Source organism: Panthera pardus, unplaced genomic scaffold (genome assembly GCF_024362965.1).
Source record: "Panthera pardus isolate Hobbes unplaced genomic scaffold, ASM2436296v1 HiC_scaffold_19, whole genome shotgun sequence".
Classification (NCBI taxonomy): Eukaryota; Metazoa; Chordata; class Mammalia; order Carnivora; family Felidae; genus Panthera; species Panthera pardus.
Window position 1 is genome coordinate 8,006,976 of NW_026526754.1, and position 19,530 is coordinate 8,026,505.

Here is a 19,530-nt window from a genome sequence, read left to right on the forward strand (position 1 = left end):
GTAAGAGATTTGCCAACTAACTCATTGATAATGTTATTTTGATTTGCCTTTGAAGGTAAAATTCTAGGTACTTAAAAAATCCTACAAGGGTACCTGGGTGGCTCAGCCAGTCGAGTGTCCAACTTTGGCTCAGGTCATGATCTCACGGTTCATGAATTCAAGCCCCGCGTCGGGCTCTGTGTTGACAGCTCAGAGCCTGGAACCTTCTTCGGATTCTGTGTCTCCCTCTCTCTCTGCTCCTCCCCCACTCATACTCCGTCTGTCTCTCTCTCTCTCTCTCTCAAAAATAAATAAAAATATATTTTTTAAATGTTTAAAAAAAACCCTACAGTTCTGCAAAGTTTTAGTATAAAGTCATTGAAAAACAACAACATATCTCATAGGCCTGGCACTCCTAGCATTTTAATGTCCCCTTTCTGGCTACCTTTAAAAGGAAGCCATGAAACATCCCAAAAAGGATTAGAAGCACTTAAAGTGAACTTAGCAGTTAGCCTAAGCTCAGATTTTATATTAACTTTTCTATATTGTGTTAAATATTAATTTCTACTCTACAACTAGAGGACACAAATAATTTTTTTTAATTTGTATTATACTAGTTAAATAAACTTAAATGTACTAGTTTAAATATACTTAAATATACTAGTTAAATATACTAATCCTAAGAACTTTTTAAAAAGTGTTTGCTTGGGGCGCCTGGGTGGCGCAGTCGGTTAAGCGTCCGACTTCAGCCAGGTCACGATCTCGCGCGGTCCGTGAGTTCGAGCCCTGCATCAGGCTCTGGGCCGATGGCTCGGAGCCTGGAGCCTGTTTCCAATTCTGTGTCTCCCTCTCTCTCTGCCCCTCCCCCATTCATGCTCTGTCTCTCTCTGTCCCAAAAATAAATAAAAAACGTTGAAAAAAAAAATAAAAAAAAATAAAAAGTGTTTGCTTATTTTTGAGAGAGAGAAAGAGAATCTCAAACAGGTTCTGCACTGTCAGCACAGAGCCTGATGCGGGGCTTGAACTCAGGAACTGTGAGATCATGACCTGAGCCGAAATCAACAAAAGTTGGGTAGTTAACCCACTGAGCTACCCAGGTGCCCCTAATCCTAATAACTTGTGTTAAGCATATTTCTGTTTTATATTTATTTAACCCTCATTAAAAAAAAATCCCATTAGAGATTTTAAAAGATTAAAGATAAAATATCCTTTTTATTTTACGATTTTTTTAATGTTTATTTTGAGAGAGAAAGAGGGAGAGAGAGAATCCTAAGCAGGCTCCATGCTGTCAGTACAGAGCCCGACACAGAGCTTGATCCCACCAACCGGGAGATCATGACCTGAGCTGAAATCAAGAATTGGATGCTTAACTGAGTGAGCCACCCAGGCACCCCTATTTTGCAGTTTTTAATAAGATGGAGTCAAGAATCATTCAGTCATTACTTGTGACTTTTAGAAATGTGGACATTCACACCTTAATTTTTTATTATAAATTTAGTGACATTTAATAGAGAAGATATTAGTGCCCCTAAGCTCAGAAATTGAAGACTTACAGAGCTAGAAATACCTCTCATACAGCTCTCTCATTTTATAGATGAAGAATCTGAGTTTTACAGAGCCTAAGGTTTTCGTTCAGGGTAACACACAGTTAATAGCATATAAAGACTAAAGCCCAGGGCACCTGGGTGACTCTGGGTTGAGCATCTGACTCAATTTCAGCTCGGGTCATGATCCCAGGGTTGTGGGTTCGAGCGCCTCATTGGGCTTTGTGCTGAATGTGGACCCTGCTTACGACTGTCTCTCTCCCCCTCTATCCCTTGTCCCCACTCTCACGCTCTCACTCTCTTTAAAAAAAAAAAAAAAAAAAGACATGACTAAAACCCAAGTCTCCTGGTTCCTGCTTCAGTATTTTAGGTGTTTTTCATGTTTGTTATCCGTCTGTGAATTGAGACTGCTGCTGTAGAGCAAGCCAAATATGTGAAAGAAACAGCCATTTTCTGCATAGAGTTTCTGTTTGTGAGAGGGACCAGGGTAGTTTTAAATTCTCACTATAAAAGAATTTTAAAAGACTCTCTGCCACTACAGTTCTCTCTCCTCCTCTTTGACACCAGGGTTCATACTCTGGTATCTTTAGTGATACTGTATTCCTGTTCGTCTCTTCCTTTTTACCTTCTTTGGATCATCTCTGGGCCTTTTGAGTTCTGGCTACCCTTATTTTATGTGGGCTCTGATGCCTCTGGAATCATGCAAAACAAACCTAATCCTTCTTGTAATAGCCCTTCACATTTGTGAAATCTGATCTCTTTCCCCATCTTAAAAACACTCCAGCAACTTCACCTTTCCCGCACCATCACCACCCTCTGCTTAACCCTGGTGTTTTAATTCCTTTTTGTTATGAAGTAGGGGAGCATACTGTAGCCAGCTCAGAGTGTATTGGGACTATCACCTTCCTTGTTCAGAAGTCTTTATTGTATCAATATGGCCTGAGGTCAGGGGATTTTCTTAGCTCCATCTTACTGTTGATTTAGTGAGTCATAAGTAATGCTAAATCACATCCTTTCTCTCCCCACTCCCTACCCCTTGGGTTTTTGCATATGTTGGTTTTGGAACCCAAGACTAAACTTTACAATTATCCTCTTTCAGTTTCATGGAAGTGATTTTGGCCCCTCATATTCCATACTTAGAAGAGTCCATTTCAGCATAGAGTGGCTCTCTCCTCAAAGCATATCTTCGGGGGAATAACAACAGAATACTGATTTTTACCAAGTGATGTTTTCTTTCAAGAAGTCCTCTTGGAAGTTTGTAACATGTACTCAACGAATTCGACCATTGTTCAAAACTCTTGCTATTTCTTTTTTCTTTGCTGCCTAAATGTACCATTGCCCCTGCTTGAAAACTCTGCTCTTGGTGTGCCGGGGTGGCTCAGTCGGTTGAGCATCCAACTTTGGCTCAGGTCATGTTCTCATGGTTCATGAGTTCTCGCTCCACCCTTCCCCCACTCCCACTCTCTCAAAAATAAACATTAAAAAAAATACATTTCCTATTTTAAAAAAAGTGTGCTCTCTACATCTATAAAATTATCAGTGAGTTTCTACTCACATATTACAGTTTGTATGTCTGGAGTTGTTATTTTTCCTAAAAATTCCTTGTGCATTATAGGGTGTATGTCCCAGTCTTTGGACCAAATGATACATATTAAAACAGTACAGAAATATAGAAATTGTCACAGGTGTGTTTTAAGCATTTTAATTAAGATTATAGTATTGTTAAACTAGACTGTCTTTCACCTTTAAATACAGGCCCATTTAATTTCTGATTGAGCTGAATCCCGTTACAGCTTTCCATTAGAGTCCCTGAATTCCCACCCATCCTCCTTTGTTCACAAACTAAGAGAGCTGCAGCTGCAGCTTTTCAGCAGAGAAGAGGCTCCATGTTAAATATAGCCTGACCTACTGCTGTGGTGAAAACTGACACTGACACTTGCAGGCTCTGTGCAATAACTTGCTGATCCTAAATGTAGGGCAATTACAAACTTGACTGTAAACAGGAACTCCAGACGTGACCTCAGATACTGCAGTTCAGTATATAAGTGATAAGCAGGAGTGCCTACTTTTGAGTAGCAAGGGAATGATGAACACAAGATTAAGGATGGGGAAAGCAAGAGGCTGGTATGAGGAGCAGAGGTAAATATTGTCAGTGTTCTTTTCTACCTGTTGGATATTAATTTCACTGCTGTTTATTGTATTTAAGTAAAATGAAATAAAGCCATACATAGCTGATGGTGAGAATGGGCCACAAATGAGGTATTTAATCACTTTGGGGCACTGAGGTAAAAGGGAGGTAGAATGTACTGAACTTTCTCTTTTTTTTTTTAACGTTTATTTGTTTTTGAGACAGAGACAGAGCATGAACGGGGGAGGGTCAGAGAGAGAGGGAGACACAGAATCCATGGCAGGCTCCAGGCTCCGAGCTGTCAGCACAGAGCCCGATGCGGGGCTTGAACTCACAGACTGCGAGATCATGACCTGAGCCGAAGTAGGACGCTTAACTGACTGAGCCACCCAGGTGCCCCTGAACCTTCTCCTTTAACTGGGACTCTGGATAACTCATGAGTCCTCGTCTAGGAAGCATGCATGTACTCCCGAACATCAAACATATTTATGATGAATAATTCCAGAGGTAGGAAAGTTCCATAAATAATGCCCAGGTAGGCTTTGGATAGTGGCTCATACAGAACAGACCATGATGGGGATTCAGGACCTTAGACATAGCAACTCTTAGACATTTGATAAGAAAGTTTAATTTCAGAACCAATGAAGCAACTGCAAGCATTTGAGATCTTTTATTTATTTATTTTTTAAGCAACTGCAAGCATTTGAGATCTTTTATTTATTTATTTTTTATTTCTTTTTCACATTTATTTTTTTTTGAGAGACAGAGACAGAGCATAAGTGGAAGAGGGGCAGAGAGAGAAGGAGACACAGAATCCAAAGCAGGTTCCAGGCTCCGAGCTGTCAGCACAGAGCCCGACGCAGGGCTCGAACCCACAAACCGTGAGATCATGACCTTAGCCTAAGTTGGACGCTCAACCGACTGAGCCACCCAGGTGCCCCAGAAAAGATCGTTTATTTCTTATGTCAAGTGTGTCTGTAATCTCCATAGACACAAATTAACTGTACTCCATTCGAACAAAAATTTTTCTTTGAATCAACTTGACACAAATTTGTATATAAACTAGGAAAAACCCAAGATAGGCTACCACTAAATAACTGGCATATATCACAGCATATCAAAAGACTTCAAAAGGGTGCCTGCCTGGGTGGCTCAGTCAGTTGAGCACCTGACTCTTGATTTCAGCTCATATCATTATCCCAGGGTCATGGGATCTAGCCCCAAGTGGGGCTCTGTTGAGTGTGGAGCCTGCTTAAGACTCACTCTCTCTCTCTCTCCCTCCCTCAATCCCCCTCCCTCTGCCACTCTCCCCTGCTCACACTCTCTCTCTCTCTCTCTCTCTCTCTCTCTCTCTCTCTCTCTCAAATAAAAAATGAAAAAGCCTTCAAAAGGAGTTAACTTTAAGAACTATATTTAGGGGTGCCTGGGTGGCTCAGTCGGTTAAGCATCTGACTTCGGCTCAGGTCATGATCACACAGTTCATGGGTTCGAGCCCCGCATCAGGCTCTGTGCTGACAGCTCAGAGCCTGGAGCCTGTTTCAGATTCTGTGTCTCCCTCTCTCTTTGCCCCTCCCCTGTTCACACTCTGTCTCTGTCTCAAGAATAAACATTAAAAAAAAAAAAACTATATTTAAAAATAATTAATGAGGGACATCTGGGTGGCTCAGTCAGTTAAGTATCTGACTTTGGCTCAGGGCATGATTTCTTGGTTCGTGAGTTCAAGCCCTGCATCGGGCTCTCTGCTGTCAGCACAGAGCCTGCATTAGATCCTCTGTCCTCCTCTCTCTGTGTCCCTCCCCCACTTGGGCTTTCGTTCTTTTTCAAAAATAAATACACTTTAAAAAATGAATTATGGTTACTATTTCTTGATAATCATTTTTTGAGCTCTTTGGTAGTATAGTAGTAGCTCATTAGTTCTTCCCAACAATTTATGAAAAGTGAATTATTAGCTTTATTTTTAGAGATGTGGCTCAGAAAGCTTAACTATTTTCCCAGTGTTATATGGCTACAAACACTGGGACTGGCATTTGAATCCAAGTCTGCCTGAAATTTAGATTGTCTGAAATGTTCAGTGGTTTCTGAAATAGCTATGATTGATTATAATCTCACCTTTATAAACACAATAAATAGTAACTCTTGGGGCACCTGGGTGGCTCAGTCAGTTGATCAGTTGAGTGTCTGACTTTGGGTCAAATCATGATCTTGTGGTTTGTGAATTCAAGCCCCACATGGGGTTTGCTGCTGTCAGCACAGAGTCTGCTTCAGATCCTCTGTCCCCCTCTCTCTGCCCCTCCCCCACTTGCACTCCTGTGCACATGCGCTCTCTCTTTCTCTCAAAAATAAACATTCAAAAACAAAAAATTGTAACTTCCTTGTGTCTTCCATGTGTAAGATACAAAACCAGTGTCTAAAAATGTATTATGTTTTAAAATTTATATCTTGTTTTTGAGTTCCTTTGGAGATGGATCATTCACAAAGAGAAAAATATTTTAAGTGAAAGAAATAATTTTAGGCTGGCCAGTTCAGCTTTTTATGGTTTGGTGGGAATTGATAGTTCTGTGGCTTTGTGTGACAGGGTTAACCTCTTGCCATGGATCTTAGCTTTTGATAAAACATAGATTAAATATACTCAAACAGCTTTTCTCTGAAGATATCTGATTTTAAAAAGGTTTTTTTTTGGTTTTTTTGTTTTTTGTTTTTTTTTACATTACCTACCGTTAGCCTGTCTATCTGGTCAGGAAGAAAAGTATGAAACTCTTTAAGTTCTGGTGGAAGATAGGATAGGGTTGAGAGTGTTGGGTACAGGCAATCTAGCTTTACATCTATAAGAATCGTAATAAATTAAGTCCCTTATAATCATATTGTGTATTTAAAAGCATCTGTAGATGGTTTTATGTAGAATGGGAGTTTTAGGGTGCCTGGGTGGCTCAGTTGTTAAGCATCTGACTTTGGCTCTGGTCATGATGTCAGAGTTCATGAGTTCGAATCCCACATTGGGTGAGCATGAGCCCCGCTTCGGGTGAGCTCAAGTCCCACATCATGTGAACACGAGCCCGTGAGCCCTGCTTCTCTCTCTCTCTCTCTCTCTCTCTCTCTCTCTCTCTCTCTCTCTCTCTCAAAAAAAAAAAAAAAATGCTAAAGGTACAACAAAGTACATAGTGAAAATTCTCTCTCCTAGGTACCTAATTGTCCTCTGTATGGACAGTTGGGTTACCAATTGCTTGGCTGTCACCAAAGGGGTATTTTATGCATTCGTAAGCAATTGTGTACATTTTTTCCTTATTTTTACTAGTATAGTATGTGTATTGTTCAGCATTTTGCTTTTCCTATATGTTGACTCTTGGACATTTTTCAGAACTGTACTTTTATCTATTTAATAAGTATAATAAATAACTTTTTACAGATTTCATTTCCTACCTTTTTATAGACATCTGTGTATGTTTGTATATATGATAAATTCCTAGAAGTGTTTTGAGAAAGATTGCCAGGTTGTCTTTCATAAAAATTTTACCAATTTATAGGGCACCTAGGTGGCTCAGTTGGTTAAGCATCCAACTCTTGGTTTTGGCTCAGGTCATGATCTCACAGTTTCGTGAGTTCAAGCCCTGAGTCAGGCTCTGTGCTGGCAGCATGGAGCCTGCTTGGGATTCTCTTTCCCTCTCTCTTTCTGCTCCTTCCCTACTTGTACTGTCTTTGTCTCTCTCAAATAAATAAAACTTTAAAAAAAATGTGGCACGTCACTTAAAAAAATTTTTTTTACATTGCCACTGCCATTGTAAGAGAGTATCTTCACCAGCACATTCTGCTGTCAGACATCTTATTTGCCAGTGGGATAACTGGAAAATAGTTTCTTGATACAATTTTTTTTTAGTTTATTTTGAGTAAGAGAGAGCGCACACACAAGTGTGCACAAGTGGGGGAGGGGCAGAGAGCGAGGGAGAGTTAGACTCCTAAGCAGGCTCTGTGCAGAGCCTGATGTGGGGCTCAATCTCACCAACTGTGAGATAGTGGCCTGAGCCAAAATCGAGAGTCGGATGTTACCCCACTAAGCCACCCTGGTACCTGCTTCTCAGTATAATTTTAGTTTATACTTCATTTAGGAGTAAGATTTGTGTACCTTCTCATGTGCTTAAGAGAAAATCTTTGTCACAAATCTGTGATCTCTGATAGTATTTATTTACTTTTCTATTTGATTATTAATCCTTTCTTACTCACTTATAGAATATAGAAGCTCTTTATGTCTTAGGTTCCTTACCTCATTGAGCTAGGAGTTGACAAAAGTTTTTCCCCAAGGTAACATGAGTTCTTTACATAAAGAATTTTTTTTGCATTTATATAACTTATAAATCATTTGTTTTGTCTCCCATAGCTTCTATGATGTTGTAAATCTTTAATTGATCAGGAATTTATTTTGGTGGAATGTCTGAGAAATTGATCCTGGTTAGAAAAAAGACTGTAGGGAAGCAAGGGCAGCAACAAGAAGGCCAGGTAAAATGCTATTGTAGTAATCTAGGCCAGAAATGATGTTTTAGACTGGTGGTGAAATAAGGGGCCTTCAAATGGTCTGATTTTGGATGTATTTTAAAGACAAAGCCAATAGCATTTCCTGACAGATTCCATATAAAGTATGAGAGAAAAAGTTAAAGATGATACCAAGGGTTGTTTTGTTTTGTTTTGTTTCTGAGAAACTGGAAAGATGGAGTTGCCATCACCTGGTATGGGGAAGGCTATAGATGAAGCAAGCTTTGGAGAAAGATCAGGTGTTCAGTTTTGGTTGTGTTGCGTTTAAGATACTTGTTGAACATTCAAGTAGAGAAATCAAGTAGTCAGTTGGATGAATGAGTCTAGAGTTTGGAAGTGAGTTTTAGACTAAAGATACAAATTTGAGAGTTGAGGGCATGCAGATGGTATTTGAAGCCATGACACTAGATGAGGTCACTAAGTGATAAGTTACTTGTCTTGCTTTTATCAATCTAAGTATATTATAATTGTGTTTCTTTATAATGTTGTAGAGTGACTGCACATACCTTTCAGGAGATTCTACCTTCTTTGAGTAAATAAGTAAACAGATTCACAGAGATTAAATGACTTCCTTTGGGTCACCATTACTGTAAAGGATGAAACTAGCGTTCCAAAGCCTTTATTTTTACATGCCCACCAGGCCATGGCCTTGTTTGTATAAACCAGAAATGTCTATATATTGATTAGGTGGGTAAAGAAAGCAGCTTAGTCAAGTGGAGAGGCAGCTTGGACAAGTAGGAAATTTTGCTCATCTTTCCACAAACATATTTCAGGATTTGTAAATATTTATTTATTTAATGTTTATTTATTTTTGAGAGAGAGAGTGCATGTGAGCAGGGGAGAAGCAGAGAGCAAGGAAGACAGAGGATCCGATGCAGGCTGTCCACTCACATCAGAGAACCCGATATGCGACTTGAACTCACGAACTGTGAGATCATAACCTGAGCTGAAGTCAGATGCTTAACCCAGGCACCCCAGGATTTGTAAATAGTTAACTTGTTAAAACTTTGAGATAAAAAGGAACAAATTCTGTATTCCAGATTTTAAAATGGTAAGAGGAAGTTACATCTGTCAGGTCTTGCTTTGAGTTAATGGTTAGAGCTGTGAAAACCTAATTCAGTCTTTTCATATAGTGTTTTCCTATGAGAAAACCCAAGATTTGTGTTTGAAATTTTTTTTAATGTGGTAAAATGTACATAACCAAAAATTTAGCATTTTAAGTGTACAGGTCGGTAGCATTAAGTACGTTCACAGTATGATGTAACTGTCACCACTATCTTGAGAACTTTTGCCTCACTCTAAACAACAATTCTGTACCCATTAAGCAGTTCTCCCCACCTCTCATTCTCCCCACCTCCAGCCTATGGTAACTTCTACTTTCTGTTTCTATGACTTTACCTGCTCAAGGTATCTCATGTAAATAGTGGAATCATACAACTTTTGTCCTTTTAATGTTTGGCTTATTTCACTTGGCATAATGTATCCACAGTTCAGCCATGTTGTAAGCATATATCAGAATTTCTTTCCTTTTTATGAATAAATAATATTAACATTTTATGTGTAATCACATACTGTTTATCCACTCATCTGTTGAAAGACATTCGTCTCTACCTTTTGACTGTTGTGAATAACTCTGCTGTGAACATTGGTGTGCAAGTATCTCTTTGAATCTCTCTTTTCAATTCTTTTGGGTACTGGAGTGGAATTGTTGGGTTATATGGAAATTCTTTGTTCAACTTTTTGAGGAATTGGTGTTTTTCCCACAGTGGTTGCACCATTTTACATTTACAGTGTATTGAGGGTTCGAATTGCTCTACATCCTTGCCAGCACTTATTAATTTCCATTTTAAAATAATAATAGCCATACTGAATGGATATTAAGTGGTATCTCTTTCTGATTTTGATTTGCATTTCCCTAGTAACTAATGATGCTAGGCACCTTTTCATAAGCTTTTCTTTCTTTCTTTCTTTTTTCTTTTTTTTCTTCTCATGGTCTTTTCTTGTTTAATCATTTCTATTTCTTCTCTGGGAAAACAGTCAAATCTCATTTTCTCATTGCTTTTTTGTTGTTGAGTTGTAGGAGTTCTTGATACATTTTGGATACTCATCTCTTACTTGACGTATTATTTACAAAAATTTTCTCCCACTCTTTGTGCTCTCTCTTCACTCTCTTTTTATTTTTTTTAAGATTTTTTTTTTTTTTTTAAATTTTTAATCTCTACACCTAGTTTGGGGCTTGAACTCACAACCCAGAGATCAAGAGCCGCACTGTGCTCTACTGACTAAGCCAACTAAGTGCCCCACTCTGCACTCATGATAGTGTCCTTTGAGGTTTTTAATTTTGATCAAGTCCTTGTAATCCATGTTTTCTTTTATTGCCAGTGCTTTTAGAGTTCTATTTAAATCTCCAGGGTCATGAAGATTTATTTACCCCATGTTTTCTTCTTCTAAGAGTTTTATAATTTTATTATTATTTTTTAAAAAATTATTATTTTAATAATTATAATTATTTATTATTGTTTTTATTATTTTATTATATATTTTATTATTTTTAAATTTATTATTATTTATTTTATTATTTTTTATTATTTATTATTTTAATGATCTGGATGCAATGTTTAAAAAATTTTTTAATGTTTGAGAGACAGCATGTGAGCAGGGGAGGGGCAGAGAGAGAGAGAGAGAGAGAAGGAGAGAGAATTTCAAGCATGCTCCACACTGTCAGTGGAGAAGCCAAGGTGGGGCTCAATCTCATGAACCATGAGATCATGACTTGAGCTGAGATCAAGTCAGACCCTCAACCAGCTGAGCCACCCAGATGCCCCAAGAGTTTTATAATATTAGCTCTTAAGTCTCTGATCTATTTTGAGTTAACTTTGTATATGGAGTGAAATAGGAGTCCAGCTTCCATTCTTTTACATGTGGATATCCAGTGGAAACATGTATTGTGTTTTAAAAAGACTGCCTTTTCCCCGTTGAATGTTTGAAAATGAATTGAGCATATATTGTGAGGATTTGTTTCTGGCCTCTCTGTTCCTTTGGTGTGTACATATGTCCTTATGCCAGTATCATGTTGTTTTGATTACTGTACCTTTATAGTAAGTTTTGAAATGTTTAGTTTTCAGTGTACAAATCCTATTCCTTCTTGTCTAATTCCTAAATATTTTATTCTTTTTGATGTTATTGTAAATGGAATTGATTTTTTAATTTCCTTCTTGGTTGTTCATTGAAAGTGTATAGAATACAACTCAATATTGTCTGTTGATTTTATATCCTATAACTACTGACTTAGTTTATTAATGCTAATATTTGTTACATGTTGATTCTTTCAAGCTTTCTATGTGTAAGATCATGTCATTTGTGAACAGAGATAATTTTACCTCTTCCTTTCCAATTTGTATGCCTTTAAAAAATTTCTTTAGCCTAATTGCTCTAGCTGGAAATTCTAGTATTGTTTTGAATTGAAGTGGCAAAAGTGGACATCCTTATCATGTTCTTAATCTCAGGGAAAAAACTTTCAGTCTTTCACTACTGAGTATGATGTGTCATGTATGGCCTTTTTATCATGTGGAGGAAATTCCCTTCTAGTCCTAGTTTATTCGGTGTTTTTTTATCTTGAAAGTGAATTGAATTTTGTCAGATGCTTCTTCTGTGTCAATTGAGATCATCTGTAATGTTTTATCCTTCATTCTAATAATATGTAGTAAATTACATTTGTTGCCTTGCATATCCTGAACCATCTTTGCATTCTGGGAATAAATCTCACTTGGCCTTGATGTATAGTACTTTTTTTTTAATTTTATTTTTTTAATTTATATCCAAATTAGTTAGTATATAGTTTAGCAATGATTTCAGGAGTAGATTCCTTAATGCCCCTTGCCCATCCCCCCTCCCACAACTCCTCTAGTAACCCTCTGTTTGTTCTCCATATTTAAGAGTCTCTTCTGTTTTGTCCCCTCCCTGTTTTTATATTATTTTTGCTTCCCTTCCCTTATGTTCATCTGTTCTGTGTCTTAAAGTCCTCATATGAATGAAGTGGTAGGATATTTGTCTTTCTCTGACTGACTAATTTTGCTTAGCATAAGACCCTCTAGTTCCATCCACGTAGTTGCAAACGGTAAGATTTCATTCTTTTTGATAGCTAAGTAATACTCCATTGTATATATACCACATCTTCTTTATCCATTCATCCATCGATGGGACATTTGGGCTCCTTCCGTACTTTGGCTATTGTTGATAGTGCTGCTATTAACATTGGGGTGCATGTGTCCCTTGGAAACAGCATACCTGTATCCCTTGGATAAATACTTAGTAGTGCGGTTGCTGGGTCGTAGGGTAGTTCTATTTTTAATTTTTTGAGGAACCTCCATACTGTTTTCCAGAGTGGCTATACCAGCTTGTATTCCCACCAGGAATGCAAGAGATCCTCTTTCTCCGCATCCTCGCCAACATCTATTGTTGACTGAGTTGTTAATGTTAGCTTTTCTGACAGGTGTGAGGTGGTATTTCATTGTGGTTTCGATTTGTATTTCCCTGATGATGAGTGATGTTGAGCATTTTTTCATGTGTTGGTTGGCCATCTGGATTTTTTTTTTGGAAAAGTGTCTATTCATGTCTTTCGCCCATTTCTTCACTGGATTATTTGTTTTGTGGGCGTTGAATTTGATAAGTTCTTTATAGATTTTGGATACTAACCCTTTATCTGATAGGTCGTTTGCACGTATCTTCTCCCATTCTGTCAGTTGCCTTTTAGTTTTGCTGATTGTTTCCTTTGCTGTGCAGAAGCTTTTTATTTTGATAAGGTCCCAATAGTTCATTTTTGCTATAGTACTTTTAATATACTACTGAATTCGGTTTGTTAGTATTTGTTGAGGAGTTTTGCATCTGTATTCATAGGGTGTATTGTGTAGTTTTCTTTTCTTGTAGTGTCTTTGTCTAGCTTTGGCATCAGTAATGTTGACCTTGGAATGAGTAGGAAGTATTCCCTCTTCTTTAATCTTTTGGAAGAGTTTAAGAGAGGATTGATGCTAATTCTTCTTCAAGAGTTTTGTCAAAGTTTTTGTGATAGGAAAAAACGAATCAGATATTTTTTGAATCTGTCAACAATGTTTCAAGAAATAGAAAGCTGTCTTAAGGACAGCTTTCCATAAGCACAGTATGAAACTACCATTGCATAAACCAACTCATAGAAGTCACTAGGATCTGTTGACCTCTTAGCTTTGTTCCTGGGCTTCTTTCTTCTTATTTATGTGCTACTGTACCTTGAATCAAATGGTCTATACCTTCATGTCTGTTTTGGAGGATTCAGTTGTGGAGATTGGGCATCCACAGAAAGGAGACTTTTGACTATACATATTCAATCTCTAAAATACTTCACATGGGGCGCTTGGGTGGACTTTGGCTCAGGTCATGATCTCACAGTTTGTAAGTCTGAGCCCTGCATCACTCTGCTGCCAGCACAGAGCTGCTTCGGATCCTCCAACTCCCTTTCTGCCTCTTCCCTGCGTGTGCGCGCTCTCGCGCGCTCTCTCTCTCTCTCTCTCTCTCTCTCTCTCTCTCTCTCTCTCAAAAATAAACATTTTAAAAAATAAATAAAATATTTCACATATACTGTAATCCTTAAATCCCCTTTGAAAACTTGGTGAATGATCTCAAGTTTAGTAATAAGCTTAGGAAAGTTTTGCCTGTAAACACGAAGAATTTCTGGCTTTTGTGTTTTGTTTTGACTTCTTAATTAAGGCTGCATTTTGCACAGATGCCCTCCTCCTTTATTTTACCTCCTTTATCAACCTAAGACAAGGGTATTGATTATTATTCACAGAGACTATATACACATTCTCCTCTGCTAAGATAAAATAAGCATTCTTCTAGAGTCTAAAAAGTTAGGTGCTTTTGCTTGAGGTTGAGCAAACAAAGGCTAAAAATAAATCCTTAGAGGCCAAAGGAAGACGCTTTGCATCCCTTGTATTGGGGCTCTCTAACTGGCCATCTGAATGTGTCAGCCATTATCACAAAACTGACCAGTGGTGACTCTTCTTGACTACAGTGACTTTTAAACATTTTGGATAGCTTCCTACAATAAGAAGTAAGTTTGGGGCACCTGGGTGGCTCAGTCATTTGAGTGTCTGACTTCAGCTCAGGTCATGATCTCACAATTCATGAGTTAGAGCCCCACATCAGGCTTGGTGCTGTTAGAGCAGAGCCCACTTCAGATCCTCTGTCCTCTCTCTCTGCCCTTCCCCTGCTCATGCTCTCTCTCTCTCAAAAATAAACATTAAAAAAGTAAGTTTTATAGCATGACCTAGTATATAACAAACAAAAATATATATACAACTAACATGAAAGTCTCAAAGGCCAGTTATTTTTTTAAATTCTTTTTAATGTTTATTTATTTTTGAGAGAGAGAGAGAGAGGGACAGAGCACAAGCAGGGGAGAGACAGAGGGAGGGAGACAGAATCTGAAGCAGGCTCCAGGCTGTTAGCACAGAGCCCAGCGTGGGGCTCAAACCCACAAGCCATGAGATCATGACCTGAGCCAAAGTTTGATGCTTAACCAACTGAACCACCCAGGTGCCTCTCAAAGGTCAGTTCTTAACTCTTATTAAAGAAGATGCAGTCTACTATGTTCTGTTTTGTTCTATTTCTTTTTAAAAAGATACTGATCTCAACTTGCTGAATTGATTTCATAATCTTGCAAATAAATGTGCACTTTAGTTTAAAAAATATTCCTCCATGACCCCTAAATTTACCTGTGCGTGAAGTTTTCAGGGCTTCTGCCCTTACACATTTTGATTCCGTGGCCTAAAGTGGAACCCAGGAGTTTCTGTTTTTATTAAGTGATAATTTTGATGTAGCCTTGGGCAAGTATTTGGGAACTACTAATATCCAATATAATATAAACTATTTTGTTTAAAACTAAATATGTCATATAAAATTGCAGAAAATGGGGCACCTGGCTTACTCATTCAGTAGAGTATGTGACTCTTCATCTTGGGGTCATGATTTTGAGCCCCATGTTGGAGGTAGAGTTTGCTAAAAAAATAAATAAATAAAAATAAAATAAAATTGCTGAAACCATCATCATGACCTTTAAAATTATTGCCCTTTTAATTTTAGGAAATCAATCAGCCATTACCTAAATTCTCTAGACTCTAATATTCATATTATCTAATGTAATTTGGTGAGCCATTTTATGTAGTGATTGACAGACAAAGGATGATTAAATTCCTCTATTATAGAAAAAACAGGCTGGGCATGTAGTAGATTAAGTTACTTTCTGGTTTGTTCCATTCAGTAGTGATGTTGTCTTCTTTGACACAGACCAGTTTATGTCTGACTTGGAACACCAGCCATCAGGTTCAGCAGAGAAATGGCCTAACCACAGTGAGCTCTCATGTCCAGCTCCTTTCTGGAGAATCTAGAGGGTGAGTGTTGATTGAAATGTGTCATTGTTTTTATACCCAAGTCTGGTATTTGCATGCAGTGGCTGGATTTGCATGTGCTACAGAGGATGGGGTATACATGGGCATCTTGGTAGGTCCACTCATTATCTTTGGAGCTACACTTTGACTGCAAGACTCTGCTTTTTATTTAAAAAAAAATTTTTTTTAACGTTTATTTATTTATTTTAAGAGAAAGAGTGAGAACTTGTGTAAGTGGGGGAGGGGCTGAGAGGGAGAGAGAATCCCAAGCAGGCTCTACGCTGTCAGGGCAGAGCCCGATCCCAGGAACTGTGAGATCATGACCTGAGCCAAAATCAAGAGTCAGATGCTTAACTGACTGAGCCACCCAGGGCCCCAAGACTCTGCTTTTTATTTATTTATTTAATTTATTTTTGAGAGAGAGAACGTGAGCTAGGGAAGGGCAGAGAGAGAAGGGTACTGAGGATCCAAAGCAAGGTCCATGCTGACAGCAATGAGCCTGATGCAAGGCCTGAACCCATGAACCATGAGATAATGACCTGAGCCGAAGTTGGAGGCTCAACTGACCCACCCAGGCACCCCAAAACTACTTTATAAATCGAACCATATTCAGGCTTGTACACTAGTACTTATGAATTTAATCTGGTTTGAGTAGAAAGCAAGTGTTTAACTGAATTTATTAAATCAAAGCAGAGAAGCCCATCTGTAAGAATTCTATGGCTTGGGGGTGCCTAGGTGCCTCAGTTGGTTAAGCATCTGACTCTTGATTTCAGTTCAGGTCATAATCTCACAGTTCATGAAATCGAAGCCAACATCAGGCTCTGTGCTGACAGTGCAGAGCCTGCTTGGGATTCTCTCTTTCTCCCTCTTTCTCCACCTCTCTTTCTCTTTCAAAATAAGTAAATAAACTTTAAAAAAATTCTATGGCTTGGGTGCTGAGTAAACTTGGTTGTCAGTCAAGTGTATAAGTCTGCTCATCTCTGGTCAATCAAGTACTCTTAAGTTTTGACGTGAGACAGTTTGGAATGAAAATAAAGCAGGACATTTTATCCATGTGCCAGAGGAAACCTGGATCCTTTACCCTTGAGCCTCCCCTGTAGACCCATGTGTGCATTCCTAATAATTCTTCTGGGACTCCATTTGGAAAGAATCCATATAAGTGAAGTCTGCATGAGGGAGGGGGCTGGGCCTCAGGCCACTCTACCTCAGCAACCCACCAGGAACACAACTCTGCCTCACTATCATGCAGCTCCTTTCTTTGAAGACTCTGAAAGCTTCTGAAGGGTGCCTGGGTGGCTCAGTTTGTTTAAGTATCTAACTTCGACTCAGGTCATGATCTCACGGCTCATGAGTTTGAACCCTGAGTTGGGCTCTGTGCTGACCGCTCAGAGCCTGGAGTCTGCTTCAGATTCTGTCTTCCTCTCTCTCTGCCTGCTCGTGCTCACTCTCTTTCTCTCAAAAATAAACATTATGAAAAAGATTTTTAAAATTTTTTTTCAACATTTTTATTTATTTTTGAGAGACAGAGTGAGCAGAGGAGGGGCAGAGAGAGAGGGAGGCACAGAATCCGAAGCAGGCTCCAAGCTCCGACCTGTCAGCACAGAGCCCGGCATGGGGCTCAAACCCACCAACTGTGAGATCATGACCTGAGCTGAAGTCGGACGCCCAACCGACTGAGCCACCCAGGCACCCATGAAAACAAATTTTTTTTTAAATGTTTTTATTTATTTTTGAGACACAGAGAGTCAGAGCATGAGCAGGGGAGGGGCAGAGAGAGAGGGAGACACAGAATCGGAAACAGGCTCCAGGCTCTGAGCGGTCAGCATAGAGCCCAACACGGGGCTTGAACTCACGGACTGTGAGATCATGACCTGAGCTGAAGTCGGACGCTTAACCGACTGAGCCACCCAGGTGCTTCGTGAAAATTTTTTCTAATTGAGAAATAGAATAAAGACTCTGAAAGCCACTGAGAACATATGTGATAGAAATTATAAATATATAAGTTGTAATTCTCAACATGCCATTTGAATTTAAATTTAATGAATTTAGATTTGGAAGGGAACTACCCAGATCTTTATATATGAGATACTAAGCCTCCTGATTAGACAAGGCACCAAAACATTGGCTTCTCCCAGAAACTGAGCCTACCCTGGTCTCACATCACTCTTGTCTCTAGTCATGAGAGGAGTAGAAATAGCAACTAAATTCCTGCATCTGTCTAAGGAGAGTTATAACCTGAAGGTTGTTTTTTTTTTTAATTGAAGTATAGTTGACATATAATATTCTGTTACATTTGAGGTGTCTATCACAGTGATTTGCTATTTTTATACATTACAAAATGATGCTTGTGATAAGGCTAGTTGCCACCTCTCACCATAAAAAGTTACTACAATATTATTGACTATATTTCCTATGCTGTACATTACAACCCCATGACTTGTCTGTTTTATAGCTGGAAGATTAAGTAATTCACCCTAGTTATATCTCAGCTGAACCAAAGATTAAAGTTTGCTCTCTTTTAGAGTTTACCCCATAGCTCTTCCCTTGCATGAAGCAATAAGTAAGTTGGTCCTAGTGATCTTGGTAAGAAGCATTTCTGTGGAATGAGGGGATCAATGTATGACTAAGGGGTGAACAGGAAGTAAGAACATAGAAACAGCAGGCAGTGTAGATAACTCCTTTAAGATATTAAGCAATCATAGCACCTGGGGGTGGTTCAGTTGGTTAAGCATCTGACTTCAGCTCAGGTCATGGTCTCAGAGTTTGCAGGTTCAAGTCCTGCATCAGGTGAACACAGGGCGTGCTTCAGTTGGGGCCTGCTTTGGGTGAGTCCTGCATCTCTCTCCCAGTCTTTTTCTCTGTCCCTCGTGGGATATTCTCTCTCTTTCTCTCTCTGTCTCTGTCTCTCTCTCTCCCTCTCCTCCCTCCCCCCTCCCCCGCTCCTCACTCACTTGTTCCCTCTCTAAACAAACAAAAAAGCTGTCTTTGCCAAGTCCTCCAAAAAAAAAAAAAAAAAGTTAAGCAATGAAAGAAAAAATAGATATAGAGGGTTACATGGAGTCTAGGGTTTTTATTTGTTTGCTTGCTTGTTTAAGATAGACATACATACTTCTCAATGTTGAGAAAGATCCAGAAGGGAAGATAGGTAGATCAGTTGAAGAGCTGGAAGAGTGAAGAAAAATTCTTGGAGCATGTCTTCAAGAGGGAAGCATATAGCATCTGTAGCTCAGATGGTGAATGCGCCATGTAGATTTATGGCTTTGGAGCTCAGGTTAGGCCCCTGGAGGTCAGAAATTTGGGTGTCAACAGTATGTATTTAGAAATGGACAGGGGGCGCCTGGGTGGCTCAGTCGGTTGAGTGTCCGGCTTCAGCCCACATCATGATCTCACTCACCATCCGGTCCATGAGTTCAAGCCCCGCATCAGGCTCTGTGCTGACAGCCTGGACCCTGGAGCCTGCTTCAGGTTCTGTATCTCCCTCTCTCTCTGCCCCTCCCCCACTCATGCTCTGTCTCCTTCAAAAATAAATAAACATTAAAAAAAATTTTTTTAAAGTGGACAAGACTATTCACAGAAAATGTACAATGTGACAAAAAATAGGTATAAGGAAGGAATCTTCTTATAATCTTAAAATTCTTCTGAATCCAACGTCTTAACACAAAAAAGAAGTGGTTTTTGCTTTGGGGGTTTTATTTTTTCACATTTCACTTTTTGCTGATACAAAAGGATACATGCTGATACTTGAATACACTTTTAGGTACCTGTGTAGTGTTTACTCAGCTGGAGATATATTGTTTTTCTTTGAATAATGTTTTGAGTTACAACCTTTTTTAGAGGAAAGGTCTGTATGACACTGAGTATAGCATCACACACATAAGAAATTTCTTAAAAAAGAAAGGACTCTCAGTAACAAGACTGATACCCCCCTAGTCAGGTT

The 19,530-nt window shown here is 38.9% G+C and overlaps 1 protein-coding gene across 6 annotated transcripts in view; it reads left to right on the forward strand.

The window, feature by feature from the left end:
* Positions 1 to 19,530, forward strand: part of NFATC3 (nuclear factor of activated T cells 3) — a 135,769-nt gene that overhangs the window by 107,120 nt on the left and 9,119 nt on the right. The window contains exon 10 of one of the 6 annotated variants that reach the window (XM_053906582.1): positions 15,467 to 15,596. The exons of 4 other annotated variants lie outside the window; for them this stretch is intronic. In XM_053906582.1, coding sequence (XP_053762557.1) covers positions 15,467 to 15,596 — 130 coding nt within the window. The remainder of the gene's footprint in view (positions 1 to 15,466; positions 15,597 to 19,530) is intronic. One more of the 6 variants, XM_053906578.1, reaches the window with a different exon arrangement.